General features: G+C 40.9%; 1 protein-coding gene across 1 annotated transcript in view; it reads right to left on the bottom strand.

The window, feature by feature from the left end:
• LOC145344349 (mucin-6-like) overlaps nt 1-16,124 on the bottom strand; it is a 185,967-nt gene that overhangs the window by 38,917 nt on the left and 130,926 nt on the right. The window contains exons 26-27 of the mRNA XM_080191478.1: nt 7,109-7,249; nt 3,807-3,833 (exon numbers count right to left, since the gene is read on the bottom strand). Coding sequence (XP_080047604.1) covers nt 3,807-3,833; nt 7,109-7,249 — 168 coding nt within the window. The remainder of the gene's footprint in view (nt 1-3,806; nt 3,834-7,108; nt 7,250-16,124) is intronic.

Genomic DNA, 16,124 nt, shown 5'->3' with positions numbered 1-16,124 from the left:
AATGTGCCAGTCCTGAATTCCTATCAACTTACACTTGAAAGTCTCCCATGTGCCAGATGTTGATTTGCCCTCAATATCTGCCCCCAACCTACATTCTTCAGTTTCTGTCTAGTATTGTTATAATTAGCCTTCCCCCCAGTTTAGCACCTTAACTTGAGAACTACGCTTATCTTTATCCATCAGTACCTTAAAGCTTACTGAATTGTGGTCACTGTTCCCGAACTGCTCCTCTACTGAAACAGTGACCACCTGGCTGGGCTCATTCCCCAATACCAGGTCCAATGTGGCCCCTCCCCTAGTTGGACTATCTACATACCATTTCAAGAAACCCTCCTGGATGGTCCTTACAAACTCTGCCCTATCCACACCCCTAGCACTGAAAGAGTCCCAGTCATTATAGGAGAAGTTAAACTTTCCCACCATAACAACCCTATTATTTTTACACTTTGTCAAAATCTGTCTATATTTTGTTCCTCTATCTCCAGTTGGGTGGTGTATAGTAAACCCCCAACATTGTGACTACACCTTTCTTATTCCTGAGCACTACCATATTCTCTCTCTGAGTGAACCTGCCGAGGTGTCCTCCTGTAGTACAGCTGTGATATTCTCCTTATGTGGAAATGCCGGCGTTGGACTGGGGTAAAATAGAAAGAAATCCCACAATACCAGCTTAAAGTCCAAACAAGTTTATTTGTAGCAAAAGCTGCAAGCTTTCAGGACAGGCTGTCCCGAGAACTTCCAGCCACCTGACGAATAGTGTCAATAGTGGGCCATGTTTCCCATTGCTGAACATCGCAAACATGATTAGCATAATTTATCATGCAATTATGACACCTATTCACCGGGATCATCCCTCTGAAGTATGTACACCAACAAGTACACACATTGACCAAACTAAACAAGATGGGAAAAGAAGCAGTAGCGCGTAGTACAGTGAAGAAAATGCGTTTGATATCGGAGCAGGCTATCTGCAAGATTAAGCTTTCCCGAAGCTGTCGTGATCAACCACATTGAGATAATTAACAAGATTTTGGTCCAGACAGCAGGAACTTGCAGAGCAAAAGAAAAAGTCGAAGATGTATTTTGTTATCTACAGGAGGCCAATGTCTCATAGTTTGGAGGAATATTGGGTCCCCAGCCAAGGAACTTACACAGGAAGCAACAAAGACTAAAAGGATGCCCACTGGAGACGAGAGCAGTGACAACTAAAGCCGTGACCGCTTGAGATCAACCATTACAGAGGACTGTAGATCCAGAACTCTGAAGTCTGAGAAGGGCAACATTCACCCTCATATGAATGAACCTAGCTAGTCCCTCCTAGACGGATAATATACGAACACATAGAAACTATGTGATTAGAAACTGAAATAAACCATGCTAGAATATAGAATATATAGAAGATTTGATCTTTAATTCTGTGTGAGCAGGTATAAGAAAAACAATAAACTGTATGATATAAATAAAAGCAGAGTCAATATGGTTTGTCTGAGACATTATAAAATGTTGAGGTACAGTTTACCCAACAATTATTGACGCCTCTGGAAAGTCCCAATTAGAAATAGTATTGAATTACTTCGGGTCAGACCACCAACATGGCAGCACGGTGGCTCTGCTGCCTCACAGCACCAGGGACCTAGGATTGATTCCCAGCTTGGGTCACTGGGTTATGGAGTTTTCATGTTCTCCCCATGTCTGTGTGGGTTTCTTCTGGGTGTTCTGGTTTCCTCCCACAGTCCAAAAGTCATGATGGTTAGGTGCATTGGCCATGCTAAATTCTCCGTCAGTGTACCCAAACAGGTGCTGGAGTGTGGTGAATAGGAGATTTTCACAATAACTTCATTGCAATGTTAATGTAAGCCTATTTGTGACACTAATAAATAAATTTTAAATGTCTCAGAGAAGGAGAATTATAGTAGGGAGGGAATTTAACTACTGCAGAAGCAGATCCCTTTGAGACTACAGAGAAATACATCCCAATTACCCAAGCCTATGCCTGAATTAGGAGGGTATTAGCCCTACATGAGGGCTAGGACATAAGTGGGTGAAGAAAGCGAGGACAATCGGCCCACAATCAACCTAGCTGCTGTCTGAGTTGACCACGGTGGATGGTAATTCTCCTTGGGTCATATTATTCTAAAATATATAAATTACGTATAATCTGATTTAGTAAAACAACAGGGATCCGAACTGGCTCCAGGGGAATATTGGATTAAAGTAAATTATGATTTGTGGAAAAAGGTTCAAGGAAGTGTCGGTGGGCACCTGTCTAAGACAGATTAAAGGACTTTCCCAACAAAATGACAAACTCAAAAGATAGCAGAAATAGAAAAGAAACTCAAAAGAGATGGTAGAAATAGAAAGGGCAAACCAGGAATTGACAGCTTAACAAAAGAACAAAGAAAATTACAGCTCAGGAACAAACCCTTTGGCCTCCAAGCCTGCACCGATCATGCTAACCGACTTAGTTGAAACCCCTTACCCTTCCGGGACCATATCCCTCTATTCCGATCCTATTCATGTATATGTCAAGACGGCTTTAAAAGTCACTATCATATCTGCTTCCACCAGCTCCCCCAGCAATGAATTCCAGGCACCCACCATCCTCTGTGTAAAAATCTGCCTTGTACATAATCTTTAAATCTTACCCCTCACACCTTAAACCTGTGTCCCCTAGTAATTGACTCTTCCACCCTGAGTCATCATGAATCTACCTGCACAATGTCACAAAATATTAGATCTGGTCATTGGTAAACCTCCAACTAAACACAAACCTAATTAAAGATCAATTTGTTTCAAAGGATGAATAAAAATGTACAAAGTCACTTCTTCTTGTTAAAAAGTATAACATCAAAAAGAAAATTATTTTATTTCGACAATGGTACTAAACTGTGTTGTGTAAATTTGGTGTCAAGACAAAACTAACTTTAAAGTGAAGCAGAGTGAGACTTCTTCCTCCAGGGGCTTTCCCTTCTGTGAGTACCACATCAGGCTTGGACTCTAGGGGGTGTTGATTTTTCCGTCTCACCGTGCCATCTTTTACTGTGACAAGCCAGGAAAATTGCGTGTCGGCTGATTTGCGGGATTCACGCGTGCGTTCCCTCTGTGCTCAAAACTCCCATTGCTGGATATCCAGCACTGTCTGAGCCACTCTGGAAACCCATCAGGCATCGAGCAGTGCCAAGGGAGCAGGGCCTAGGGGATTGGGGGAGCCCCGCTGCTACTTTGCATTGCGATCGGTTGCGGCTGGAGGGAGGCCGGTGATCGGGGCAGCCTAGGGATGTGGTCAGCCTATGGGGTGTCGGGTGGGTGGGGTGATGTGTCTAGCGAGTGGAGGGGGGGTCTGCTTGGGGGGTGGGGTCAAGGTAGGTCAGGGCTGGCCTGGAATGCTTGAGGGGGCCACGATTGGGTGGTGGGGGTTTCAGAATGTGCAGCACTGCGAGGGTCCCGGGCTGGACAGTGATCAGGAAGATGACAAATAGGAGTCAGTGCACATGCGCAGATTTTCGGAACTGTCAGACACCGGTGTGAATAGGCCACGCCCCCAAACATTTAATTATATTCACAATTGTGACCTCTGCATTGCATAATGTAGAAGATTTGAGTGTGAAGTTGCACCAAAAAAATTGTCATGATTTGCACCAGTTTTCCTGTGAATTTGACATTTAGAACTTTTTTGAGAAAATTGTGGCCTCGGTTCAGTCTGCATTTACACTAGCTATAGTCATTGTTCAATGAAGTTGCTTTCCACAAATCCTAATGCATTCTCATTCAAATTTCAATTGATGCATGTCAAAATTGTATCCTACCTGGTACTATGATTAAAGAGGGTTTTCCTGAGAAAAGAAGTTAAAGAATTCAAAATTAAGAACTTTAGACTATGACACTTGTGAAAAGCAAATTAAAGAACTATCAAATGTTAACAGTTTAAAGGCATGAGTTTACAAATCGTGGATGAATACAGCTATTGCTGATGACCCACAGTGCCTCATGGATACATAGGTTTTAGTTGCAATTTGGGCAATCATATCTGTGTCACTGCCTCTCCTATCTTTACATTGAGGATACCCACCAACATGTTTTGTGGCACTGCTGCCATGTTAAATGGGATAGATTTTGAACTGCAGCAGCAGAATTGCAATCAATCACAATCTGTAATATCATAGCCTCGCATAATTCCTCACTCTACATTATCACCAAAGCCAGGGGATCAAACCTGGTTCAAAGAAGAGAGCAGGAGGGCATGTCAGGAGTATCAATAGGCATACCAATAAATAAGACATCAACCTGGTGAATTTGCAAGACAGGTCCTACGTTGTCATGGACAGATTCATTTGTAATAAGTAGATTGGTGATGGCAATGGATTTTTTTTCCTCTTGTTGGTTTCCTCACCACTTGCTGTAGATGCAGTGTAGCAGCCATGTCTTTTTGGATTCAACCAGCTTGGTCAGTACTAATGCCATGATCTGCTCTTGGTGATAGGCATTTAACTCCCTACCCAGAGTACATTCTGTGCCCTAGTGACCCCCCAGTGCTTTCTCCAAGTGTTGGTCAACATGGAGGAGTACAGATTCATCGGTTGAGAGGACAATGTGAGGGGTAACAGGAAGAAGATTTCCTTGTCTGTATTTGACCTGGTGCCGTGAGATTTCATGGGGTCCATACATAATACTGAGGAGCCACTTCCTCCCAACTGTATACCAATGTTCTATCAATCGGACAAGACATATCCAAGGATAATGATGGTGGTGTCTAGGACATTGTCTCCAAGGTATGGCTCCAGAAGTATGACTATATCAGGCTCTTGCTTGACTGCTCTGTAGGACAGCCTCTAATATCCAAAAGTCTATTGATCTTGGTCTTGAATATAATAATTCAAATCATGGGAGTAGATTTTGTTCCTGCATCCCCATCATAAACTGAAGGCTGATGTTGTCACATTGCGGATGGCAGGGAGATTGGAAGCTGATGACAAGGGAAATTTAAGGCAGGGTGGGACAAGTATGGAAAGCTGGTGTCAGGGGTGATTGTAGAATTGTGGGAGATAGGAGTGATTAGAAAGACCTGTGTGGGAGGACATTCTGAATCATCGTTTTGGGGATGAGAGTGTGTCTCTGAACGGAGGCAAGGTTTGTTCAATCACAATAGAGGGTTCACCTGGAGTAAGCGTGGGGAGAAGGGACGGGATAGTTACAGACAGTTGCAGAACAAGGTCAAGGGCATTGGGAAGCACTTTTGCCAAGCCTGTTCCAACAAGCAGTTTTCCTGGGACTCAGGAAATGCAAGACTAAAGTGTTTCTCGTTTCCTGAGCCCCAGGAAAATTGGTTGACTAGTGATAAATCTAAAAGGAAGAAGGAAATCTGAGGCCTGCCTCATGAAGTCAGACAACAAATGAATAGCAAATTTATTTTTCAGGTTCAATCAATTTTATTATTTTTTATTACGTCAATTTGGAAATATATTGAGGATGGATACAAGAATATAACTGACAAGGTGTATTAAGGGGAACCAATTGATGCAGCGAATTTAGATTTCGAAAAGGCATTTGATAAATTGCCACAAAAAAGATTACTGCACAAAATAAGAGTTCATGTTGTTAGTGTGGTTGGAGGGAAGGTTGACTAAAAGAAAAAAGAGTCAGGATAAGCGGGTCACTCTCAGGCTGGCGAACTGTAATTTGTGGAGTGCCGCAGGATTTAGTGTTGGGGCCTCAAGTATTTATGGTCAATATCAATGACTTGGATGAAAGGACCAAATATATTGCATTATAATCCAAAAAAAGGTAAGAAAGCAAGTTGTGAGGAGGCTACAAATAATCTGAAAATATATATAGACAGGTTAAACAAATGGACAAAAATTGCCAGATAGAATAAAATGCGATAAAATGCAAGGCTATCCACTTTGGCAGGAAGAATAGAAAAACAGAATGCTATTTAAATTTACAGACTACAGAAGAGGAACAGAGGGATCTGGAAGTTCATTGTAGAAAATTACCATATAAGTACAGCTGGTTATTACAAAAGTCAATATAATGATGGCCTTTATTGCAAAGAGAATTGAACTTAAACATAGGGAAGTCATGCTACAACTGTATAGGCCGCTGGTAAGACCACACCTGGAGTATTGTGTACAGTTTTGGTATCCTTTCTTAAGAAGGGGATATACTTGCATTGGAAGCAATTCAGAGAATATTCACTGGTTGACCCCTGGAATTAAAGGGTTGTCTTTGTGAGGAAAGTTGAATAGGATGGGCTTGTAATCATTGGAGCCTAAGAATAAAAGGTAATCTTATTGAAATATGTTAGATTCTGAGGATGTTGATAGGTTAGATGCTAAGAGAATGTTTCTTCTTATGGAGGAACCTAGAACTAGGACACGCATTTAAAAGTAAGGGGTCTTCTATTTAAGACAGAGAGAACATTTATTAACTCAGAAATTTGTTCATCTTTGGAGAGCAGTGGCTGGGTCGCTGAATGTATTTAAAGTTGAGTTAGGTTGATTTTTGATTGAATTAGGGCTAAAGAATTAAGAAGGGCAGACGGGAAAATGGAGTTAAGGCCACAATCAGATCAACCATGATTTTACTGAATGGTGGAGCAGGCTTGGTGGTCAATTGGCTTTCTCTTGCTCCTATTTCTTATCTTATGAATTAGATAATTATTTAACCAAGAAATGCAAAAAGATGCTGGACTTACCACATGATACACAACGTTTTAATTCTTCATGAAAGAATTCATATTTACCACAGATGTAGCAACCTTAAAGAAATGGATTTGTTAATTTGCTGCAGACTGTTGAAACATTTAGTGATTATGTAGTCACAAGGAACAAATTTAAGTTTTCAAATCACATTCTATGAACATCTGTATTTAAAAATTTAACTCATTAGACTTACATGTAGCATATAAATTGGTTTGTATCAACTTCTCCATTGTTGTATGCACATGTATTCAGGAAATACTTGATGTTGTTTCAAGTTCAAGAATTATTGAAAATTTCACTTTAAATTGGTCTTCTTGCATTTGCCTCTCTTTCTAAACAAAAATACCTAAGAATCTCTTCTGCTGGCTAACAATTCATTTTATATAACAGATAATCAAAGTTCTTACCTTCCATATTGAACTTGCCAAAGATATGTATATTGACAGGGCACAAACATGGCTGATAATGCCATTTATTTGTGGCATTCCAAAAATATCCACCCACAACAGAATCCTCCTCATGAGAGTTGAAATAATCACAATAGACAGCTGAAATAAATTGTAAACAATGCATACGCATTACTAAAAAAGTATAATTTTTGACAAACACTTGTCACTATTTTGGGTCCAGACCCTTTTTCCAACAAAGCTTTTTCTATCCAAACAGGTGCACACATTTGCGTGTTAACTGGCATTTCACCAGGGTAGCCAGAAATGAATTGTGGCTTCCCGAGAGTGTGAACAACTCATGCTCATACACATGCATGTATACGTGCACACACACCTTTTACATGGCTGTGACAACTATTTTAAAGGTTGCTGTAGATACCTATGCAACTTTACTTTTTTACTGAAAAAAATACAATATTGATTCATCATGCTTTTAATCAGTAGACATTTTTAGTTGATTATGTTAATCTTTTCATGAATAAATTGGTATAAACGCACACAGTAGAATACAACATAGTCAATTTTTCTGAGTGCAGCAGCTGCTTTACTCATAGTCTGTTAGTTGAAATCTAAAGAAAAACATACATTCCATTGCAAGTACATTGATAGTTCTTTGCCTAAATTATTAAATAATTTGAGTTGAAACTCTTACGCTAACGGGGCACTGAACAGTGATGTCTGCTGTGTTATAACATTAAGTTCAGAATTGTAAGGTTTGAAAAGGAAGACTGATATGCATTTATATAGCACATTTCAGAAGAATATCAGAATATAAAAAAATGGAGCAGGAGAAATGGCAACCCAAGTGGATAAGGTAGTTAAGAAGGCACACAGCATGCTTGCCTTCATTGGTCAGGGCATCGAGTATAAAAATTGCTCAACAGTACAGAACCTTAAGTTAGGCCTCATTTGGAATATTGTGTACAATTCTGGTCGCCACACTACCAGACGGATGTAGATGCTTTGGAGAAGATACAGAAGAGGTTTATCAGGATGTTGCCTGGCTGGAGCATATTAGCATGGACAGAGTGGATAGTTAGATGCTCTTTCCTTGGGTAGAAAAGTCAAGTACTAGGGGACATAGGTTTAAGGTGTGTAGGGAAAAGTTTAGAGGAGATATGTGAGGCATTTTTTTTTAACAAAGAGGGTGGTGAATATCTGGAACAAGCTGCCTGGGAGGTGGTGGGAACAGGACCAATACAACATTTAAGGTGTACAAATACATGAGTAGGATAGGAACAGAAGGATACAGATACTGTAAGGTTTTAGCTTAGGCAGGCATTATGATCAGTGCAAGCTTGGAGGGCCAAAGGTTCTTTTCCTGTGCTGCACTGTTTTTTTTTCTTTGAGTGAAACTGCTCCACAATTCAACAAGATCATGGCTGATATGATTGTGGCCTTCACTTCACCTTCCTACCTGCTTCCTCTCACCATAACCCTCAACACTTTTATAGATCAAATTTCTGTCAAACTCAGCTTTGAATATATCCAATGACCCAAACTCTTTGGTCTCTGAATTAGAGAATTCCCAAGATTAACAACCTCAGAGATGAAATTCCTTCTCATTTCCATCTTAAATAAGAGACATCTCATTTTGGAAGTGTGCTTCCTTGTTGTAGATTCTGCTACAAGGGTAAACATCCTCTCAGCATCTATCCTGGCAAACCCTCTTAATTTATTCGTACAAATCCATTTATCTTCTGAATTACTTTTCTAAATTAATTCATTGGATGTGGGCATTGCTGGCTGGGCCACCCAGGAGAATTGTTAACCTTTGATCCCATTAGTTTTCTTAGCACTTTTTCCCTTTTGTTCAAGTTCATCTCTCCCTTTCTCCCCTTAATTTTTCACTGTTCTTACTGGGACGCTATTGGCGGGATTTTATGGCCTCGTTCATCCCAAAACCGTAAAATCTCACCTGCTCATCCATAATTCCCTTGAATTGATTGGCTTGCTGAGCCATTTAAGAGTCAACCACATTGCTGTGGACCTGGAGTCACATGTTGGTTTGGCCAAGTAAGGACAACAGATTTCCTTGCAGGTACTTATCGTACCTATTGCTAATAATTTATGATTCATGTACAAGGACATCTAGATTCCTCTGTACTGCAGCAATTCCACAGTGCCTCTCCATTTAAATAATATTATGCTTTTCTATTCTTCCTGTCAAAGTGGAAAACCTCACATATTCTCAAATTATTAACCATCTGTATTTTTTTGTCCATTTAACCTATCTATATCTGTTTGCAGATTTTTACTCTTCACAACTTGCCTTTGCATCTTTGTATTGTCAGCAAATTTGGCTACAATATATTCTCCTTTTTTCCAGATCACTGTCTGTGCAGAGTCTGCTTGTTCTCCCCATATCTGCGTGGGTTTTCTCCGAGTGTTCCAGTTGCCTCCCACAGTCCGAAAGACATGCTGGTTAGGTGCATTGGCTATGTTAAATTCTCCCCTAGTGTACTCAAACAGGCACCGGAGTGTGTCCACTAGGGGTTTTTCACAATAACTTCATTGAACTTCATTGCAGTGTTAATGTAAGCCTACTTGTGACACTAACAAATAATCTTTTAAACTTAAAATTTTTAATTGTTTATAGAAATTCAAATTCACTACATATTGACTGATTTCCCTTGATACATCCTCTTTGTTACATCCTTAATGGACTCTTATATTCTTCAAATATGATTTTCCCTTTCAACAAACCATACTGACTCTTCTTAATTATATTATGATAGTCTAAATGTCATGCTATTACTTCTTGTATACTGGATTCTGGCATTTTCTCAATGACAGATGATAAACAAACTGACCTATAGTTTCCTGCTCTGTCTCCTTGCTTTCTTGAATATTGATGTTACATTTTTTCCAATTTTCTAGGGCTAGCAAAAATCTAAGGAATTTTGGAAGATTACAAAAATGCATCCACTACCTTGCAATCACTTCTTTTAGGACCTGAGTATATAGGCCACCCAGGAGAATTGTTAACCTTTGATCCCATTAGTTTTCTTAGTACTTTTTCCCTTTTTTTTAAGTTCATCTCCCCCTTTCTCCCCTTAATTTTTCACTGTTCTTACTGGGACACTATTGGCGGGATTTTATGGCCTCGTTCATCCCAAAACCGTAAAATCTCACCTGAGGTCAATGGACGTTCCCATTGTCCGCCCCACTCTTGTTCCGATTCCTGTGCAGGCAGGGTGATAATATTCTGGCCTGTAAGTGTCTTTTACTGTGAAGTCAGATTTTAAAAAGTATTTGTTCAAAGCCTTTCCTTGTTTACCTTTATTAATTCCTGTTTCATTCCCTAGGAAACCAACATTCTGTTTTGCTCTCTTACCTTTTACATATTTATAGATGTCTTATTGCTTTTTTATATATTTTTTGCCAACTGGCTCTCATTCTCTAATTTCTCTGTCTCCTATTTTAGTCATCTTTTGTTGGTTTTGAAAATGTTCCCAATTTTCTGGGTACCATTAATTTTTGCAGCATTGTATGCCTTTTTCTTTCAATTTGATACCATCCTTAACTTCCATAGTTAGGCTCTGACCCGAAAGACCACACCCCCCCCACCCCTTCTTAGTTAGGTTCTGATAGTGCAAACTTCCAGTTGAATGTTTCTTAGTAGAACATATCTTTGACAGTTATAAAATATCTCTTTAAAAGTCTACATTCCCTCACTACTGTCTTACCTTTTACTTATTTTTCTAGTCTACTTTAGCCAACTTGGTCTTCATACATTTGTAATTGCCTTTATTTAAGTTCAAGACGCTAGTTTTAGACCCCAGATTCCTATTCACAAACAAAATGCGAAATTTTATCATGCTATGAGTTTATTTGCAGAACATCACAAAGCAATATTACAGCAAATTAAATACTTTAGAAGCATAGTCACTGTTGTAATGTAGGAAACATGGCAATCTATTTACACACTCTTAAGTCACCACAAACATCAATACAATGTTGGAAAGATGATCTTTTTTACACTGAAGGATCACCATTGGCCGGAATACTAGCGATAACTCCCCTGTTCTTCTCAATGAGATGCCATGTGTGCCCACCTGAGAAGTCAGACAGGACCTTGGTTATCTCATTCAAACAGCACCTCCAACTGTGCACATTCTTTCAGTTCTTCATTGGAAATTAAATTTAGATTTCTGTGCTCAAGATCTGGAATGGGATTTGAACCCAGAATCTTCTAATTCAGAGGCAAGTGCACTACCATAACAAAATAAGAACATAAGAAATAGGAGCAGGAGTAGGCCATCTAGCCCCTCTAGCCTGTCCCGCCATTCAATAAGATCATGGCTGATCTGTCGTGTCTCAGTTCCACATTCCCGCCCTCTCCCCATAACCCTTAATCCCCTTGCCTACCAAAAACCTATCAACCCGCGTCTTAAATATATTTAGCGAGGCAGCCTCCACCACTTCAATGGGCAGGGAATTCCAGAGATTCACCACCCTTTGAGTGAAGAAGTTCCTCCTCAACTCCATTCTAAACTGCGCCCCCCCCCTTATCTTGAGGCTGTGCCCTCTAGTCCTACTGTCCTTTCTGAGTGGGAAGAGTCTCTCCACCTCTATCCTATCCATCCCATTCATCATCTTATACGTCTCAATGAGATCGCCCCTCGTTCTTCTAAACTCTAACGAGTACAAGCCTAGCTTATTCAGCCTCTCCTCATAGCTCAACCCCTTCAAGTCCGGTATCAGCCTAGTGAACCTCCTCTGCACTCCCTCCAAGGCCAAAATATCCTTGCGTAAGTGTGGCGACCAAAACTGCACACAGTACCAACTTAACCACAGTAGATACTTAAATCCCCTATTCCACCATTCAATGAGATCATGGCTTATTTGACACCCATCTCCATATACTGCCAATGCCCCATGTCCCTTCATACTTTTGGTTGACAAAAACTATAAATCTTGCATTTAAAACTAACTTTTCATCTAGCATCATTACAATTTAAGAAAGAATGTCCCAAAATATAACAAGTCTTTATGGAATTTCACTCCAGAAAGGCCTGTTTCTTAGTTTTAGACTATGCCACGTTGTGGATTCCCTATCTCAAGCCTCACCTTGATGACTAAGCATCAAGACTCAGGAATTGACTGAAGATATCAGAAGTATTAAGCTCAGACATGGTGGCTGGCCAGACCAAAGGTGTACATAACGTTTTCTTATCTATGTCTAGGAAGTTTGCACATTTTCCCTGTGTCCACGTGGGTTTCTCTGGTTTCCTCCTACGGCCCAATGATGTGCGGCCTAGGTTGATTGGCCATGCTAAATTGCTCCTTGGTGTCCCAGGATGTGTAGGTTAGAGGAATTAGTGAGGTAAATATGTGGAGTTGTGGGATAGGGCCTTGGTAGGATTGATGTTGGTACAGACTTGATGGGCCAAATGGCCTCCTTCTGCACTGTAGGGATTCTATGATGTGATGCTTCACATCTACCACATTCTCCGAAGGGCACTGATGACACTGGGACTGGGGGCCATCCATATCCAGTGATCGCTGCTCTAAATGTCTTTGTGATTGGCTGGTTCCAGAGCTCAAGGGGAATCTCTGTAGGATTTCTCAAGCATCTGTTCACAAATGCATTCAAGAACTTATGGATGCTCTATTTAGCAAGGCACACAATTACACCCAGCTCTCCCTAGACGATGCTGGCCAGGATGCCAAAACAATGGAGTGTGCAGAGACTTCTGGATTCCCACAGGTGTAGAGTGCAATCTACTGCACATATGTGATGTTAAAAGTTCCTTGGCAGCGGTCACTATTATTCATCTATTGACCAGGCTTCCACTCTCTCAATGTGCAGCTGGTCTGCAACCCACTAGAAGCAAGTATATACAAGATACCCAGGGAGCGCTCCCATTTCTTACATGTTGAATCATTTGCAGGTACTTTGAGGTCTCTGAGAGCCCTTAACACATTCAGTGTTGACTCCTTGATATAGGGACTAATTGCAAAAATAAGGTTGATAACACCTGTGTAGCAGCAACAACTTGTCTTCGGGAAGAGGTACAATGCTGCTCATTCTGCATCATGCTCCTTTATTGAGCAGGCTGTTGCCATTTTCAAGATGTGCTTTCAATGTCTGAATAGGCCACACGGCTCTCTCCAGTACTGTCGCCAGAGGGTGCGCTTCACACAACCTGTCGTTCCGAATTTTGGAGGGGGGGGTGGTGCGAACGATGAGGGAATCTTGCCAGAATGTGAGATGGATGAGCTGCACATCTCTTTCAATTATGAGGATATCGAAAGGGCTGAACTCAGTGGGGGCAAGGAAGCTAAGATTCCAAAAGAAGACCCCATATCATGGGTCAGGCGAGTCAGACATGTATGTGAGATGCTTATAGCTATCAAGTTTCAGGAGGATAGTGATGAAAAGTTCATAAGAGCCTCTTTAATCCATGCCCTCCATGCTGGATCCACTTTAATATCCTGGTTGTGGGGGAAGTTTTTCATGCAGAGAGTGGTAGGTGTTTGGAGCGCACTGCCAGGGGAGGCGGTGGAAGCAGACACATTAACAACATCTGAGAAGCATCTGGATGGGTATGTGAATGGAGAGGGAATAGAGGGATACAGTCTGAGTAAGTGCAGAAGATTTTGTTTGAGTGTAGTTAGGGCATCATGATCGACACAAGCTTGGAGGGTCTTAAGGACCTGTTCCTGTATTGTATTTTTTTTTGTTTTAACATTATTCTTAAAAACACACTTTCTCTTGGGTTTCATCGCTTCTTTGCCAAATCTCATTTGGCTCCCACCTACCCTGGACTTCTATTTTGCTCCAACTCCTACACCCACTCTTAAACTGTATAAAATCCATCACAATTCCCGTGCTCTCTTTAGCTGCCAAGAAGAGTAAGCCACTCCAAATGTTAACTGTTTCGCACTCCATAGATGCTGCCAGGCCTGTTGAATTTTCTGCTTATGTCTCAAATTTCCAGCAGCTGCAGTATTTTCCTTTTAATTTAATACATATCTCCAACCACCATGTCCTTGCCAAAGGCCTTGAATGTGTTGTTGCCTCCTAAATCTGTGTCCATCTTTCCCGAAGCTGCATATTCAGGTTTCCATCCCTATATTGAAATGGTCCTTAGAAAAGTCACAAATGACATCCGATGTGACTGACAAAAGTAAACGGTCTCTCTTCATCCTTCTAGTCCTCTCTGCAGCTTTGGCACAATTGATCATACCACCTTCTGCCAAGCACTCCACTCTAGTCAAGCTGGGCAGCTGCCTAGTTCTATTCTTGCAGGTCGAATCATAGCACAGCTTCACTTGCAATGTCTTAACTTCTTGCTCTGGTGCTCCCCAAAAAAAAATCAATCCTTGGTCCCTTCCTACTTCTTATCTGTGTGCTACCCCTCAGCAACATTATCTGAAAACAGTGTTAGAATCCTACAGTGCAGAAGGAGACCATTTGGCCCAGCGAGCTTGCACCAGCCACAATCCTATCCAGGCTCTATCCCCATAATCCCATGCATTTTTTACTCTAGCTAGTGCCCCTGGCGCTCAGAGGCAATCCATTTAACGTATGTACGCTGATGATCTCCAGCTCTACCTCCACCATCAATGCTAAAATTCTCTACTTCTGCAAAACTATCAGACTGTTTATCCAACATCCTGTAGTAGGGGTGCAGAAAGGTGTTCCATTAAATATTGGAAAGACTGAAGTCATCATCTTTGGTCCCTGCTATGGAATCCATTCCCCCCACGTATGGATTCCACTCTCACTCCATAACTGAAGGCAAACCTGGCTTTTGTTCATATCATTGATCTAAGCCACTGTGAAATGAAACATTAATTCTGTTTTGTGTCATCGATACTGCTTGATTTGGTAAGCATAACTCAGCAAGTGTCCAACATTAGATATGATTCTATGGTTGGACATCACTCACTGAATAATCTCAAGAGTGCAAAGTATTGCACCAATAACGAATTCAAGATTATCACTCAGGTTTACAAGAAACCATATACTTTCATTTGCAAGCAAAAAGAACAAGTCCAGGCATTGTGTTTTTTATATTAAACAAAAGCATAGCAATCAACTATTTCCTATTTCCACATGACCAACCAAAGTGGACTTGCCTTTCCAAATTTAAACAAAAGCTTGGGGCATAACTGTTAATTGGTGCATTCTCCACGGCAATGCCTTGACCAATCACAGTCCACTTACCAACCACACCCCTTTTCTCAGGCAGTATAAAATGTCATTCACTTTGAAATTTGGTATTCCCGATAAGTGCAAGCCAAAAAGCATTGGCAATATGATTTTTTCAGGAATACTCAAGAAAAGTTTGATACTAAATATGCAAATAAAATGAGGAAGAAAGGCAGCATTTGACCAACTGTGTGATCCAGGATCCTAGACAAATTGAAGTCAAAAGGAACAGGAAGAGGGAGCAGGGGGAGTTTCCATTGACTGGAATCATATCCAGATCAAAGGAATATAGTTGTGTTGTTGGGGCTAATCATCTCAAGCCCCAGGACATTCCTGCGGTAGTTTCTCAGAGCCCAATCATTTTCAGCTGCTTCCTAACATTATAAGATTAGACATGGAGATATTCACTGATGATTTCATGGTGTTGAGTTCCATTCACAAATCCTCAGATAATGAAGCATTCTGTACTCATGTACAGCAATGCCTGAACAACATTCAGTCTTAGGCTGATAAGTAACAAGTAACATTTGCACTACATAAGTGCTAGAGAATTATCATCTCAAAAAGAAATTAAGCTATTTCATAAGAACATAAGAACATAAGAAATAGGAGCAGGAGTAGGCCATCCAGCCCTTCGAGCCTGCCCCGCCATTCAATAAGATCATGGCTGATCTGTCGTGTCTCAGTTCCACATTCCCGCCCTCTCCCCATAACCCTTAATCCCCTCGCTTATCAAAACCCATCAACCCGCGTCTTAAAAATATTTAGCAAGGCAGCCTCCACCACTTCAACGGGCAGAGAATTCCAGAG

Source organism: Carcharhinus amblyrhynchos, chromosome 6 (assembly GCF_965287045.1).
Source record: "Carcharhinus amblyrhynchos chromosome 6, sCarAmb.v2.hapA, whole genome shotgun sequence".
NCBI classification, from domain to species: domain Eukaryota; kingdom Metazoa; phylum Chordata; class Chondrichthyes; order Carcharhiniformes; family Carcharhinidae; genus Carcharhinus; species Carcharhinus amblyrhynchos.
Note: the sequence above shows the minus strand (reverse complement) of the source record. Positions and strands in the feature narration are given on the sequence as shown.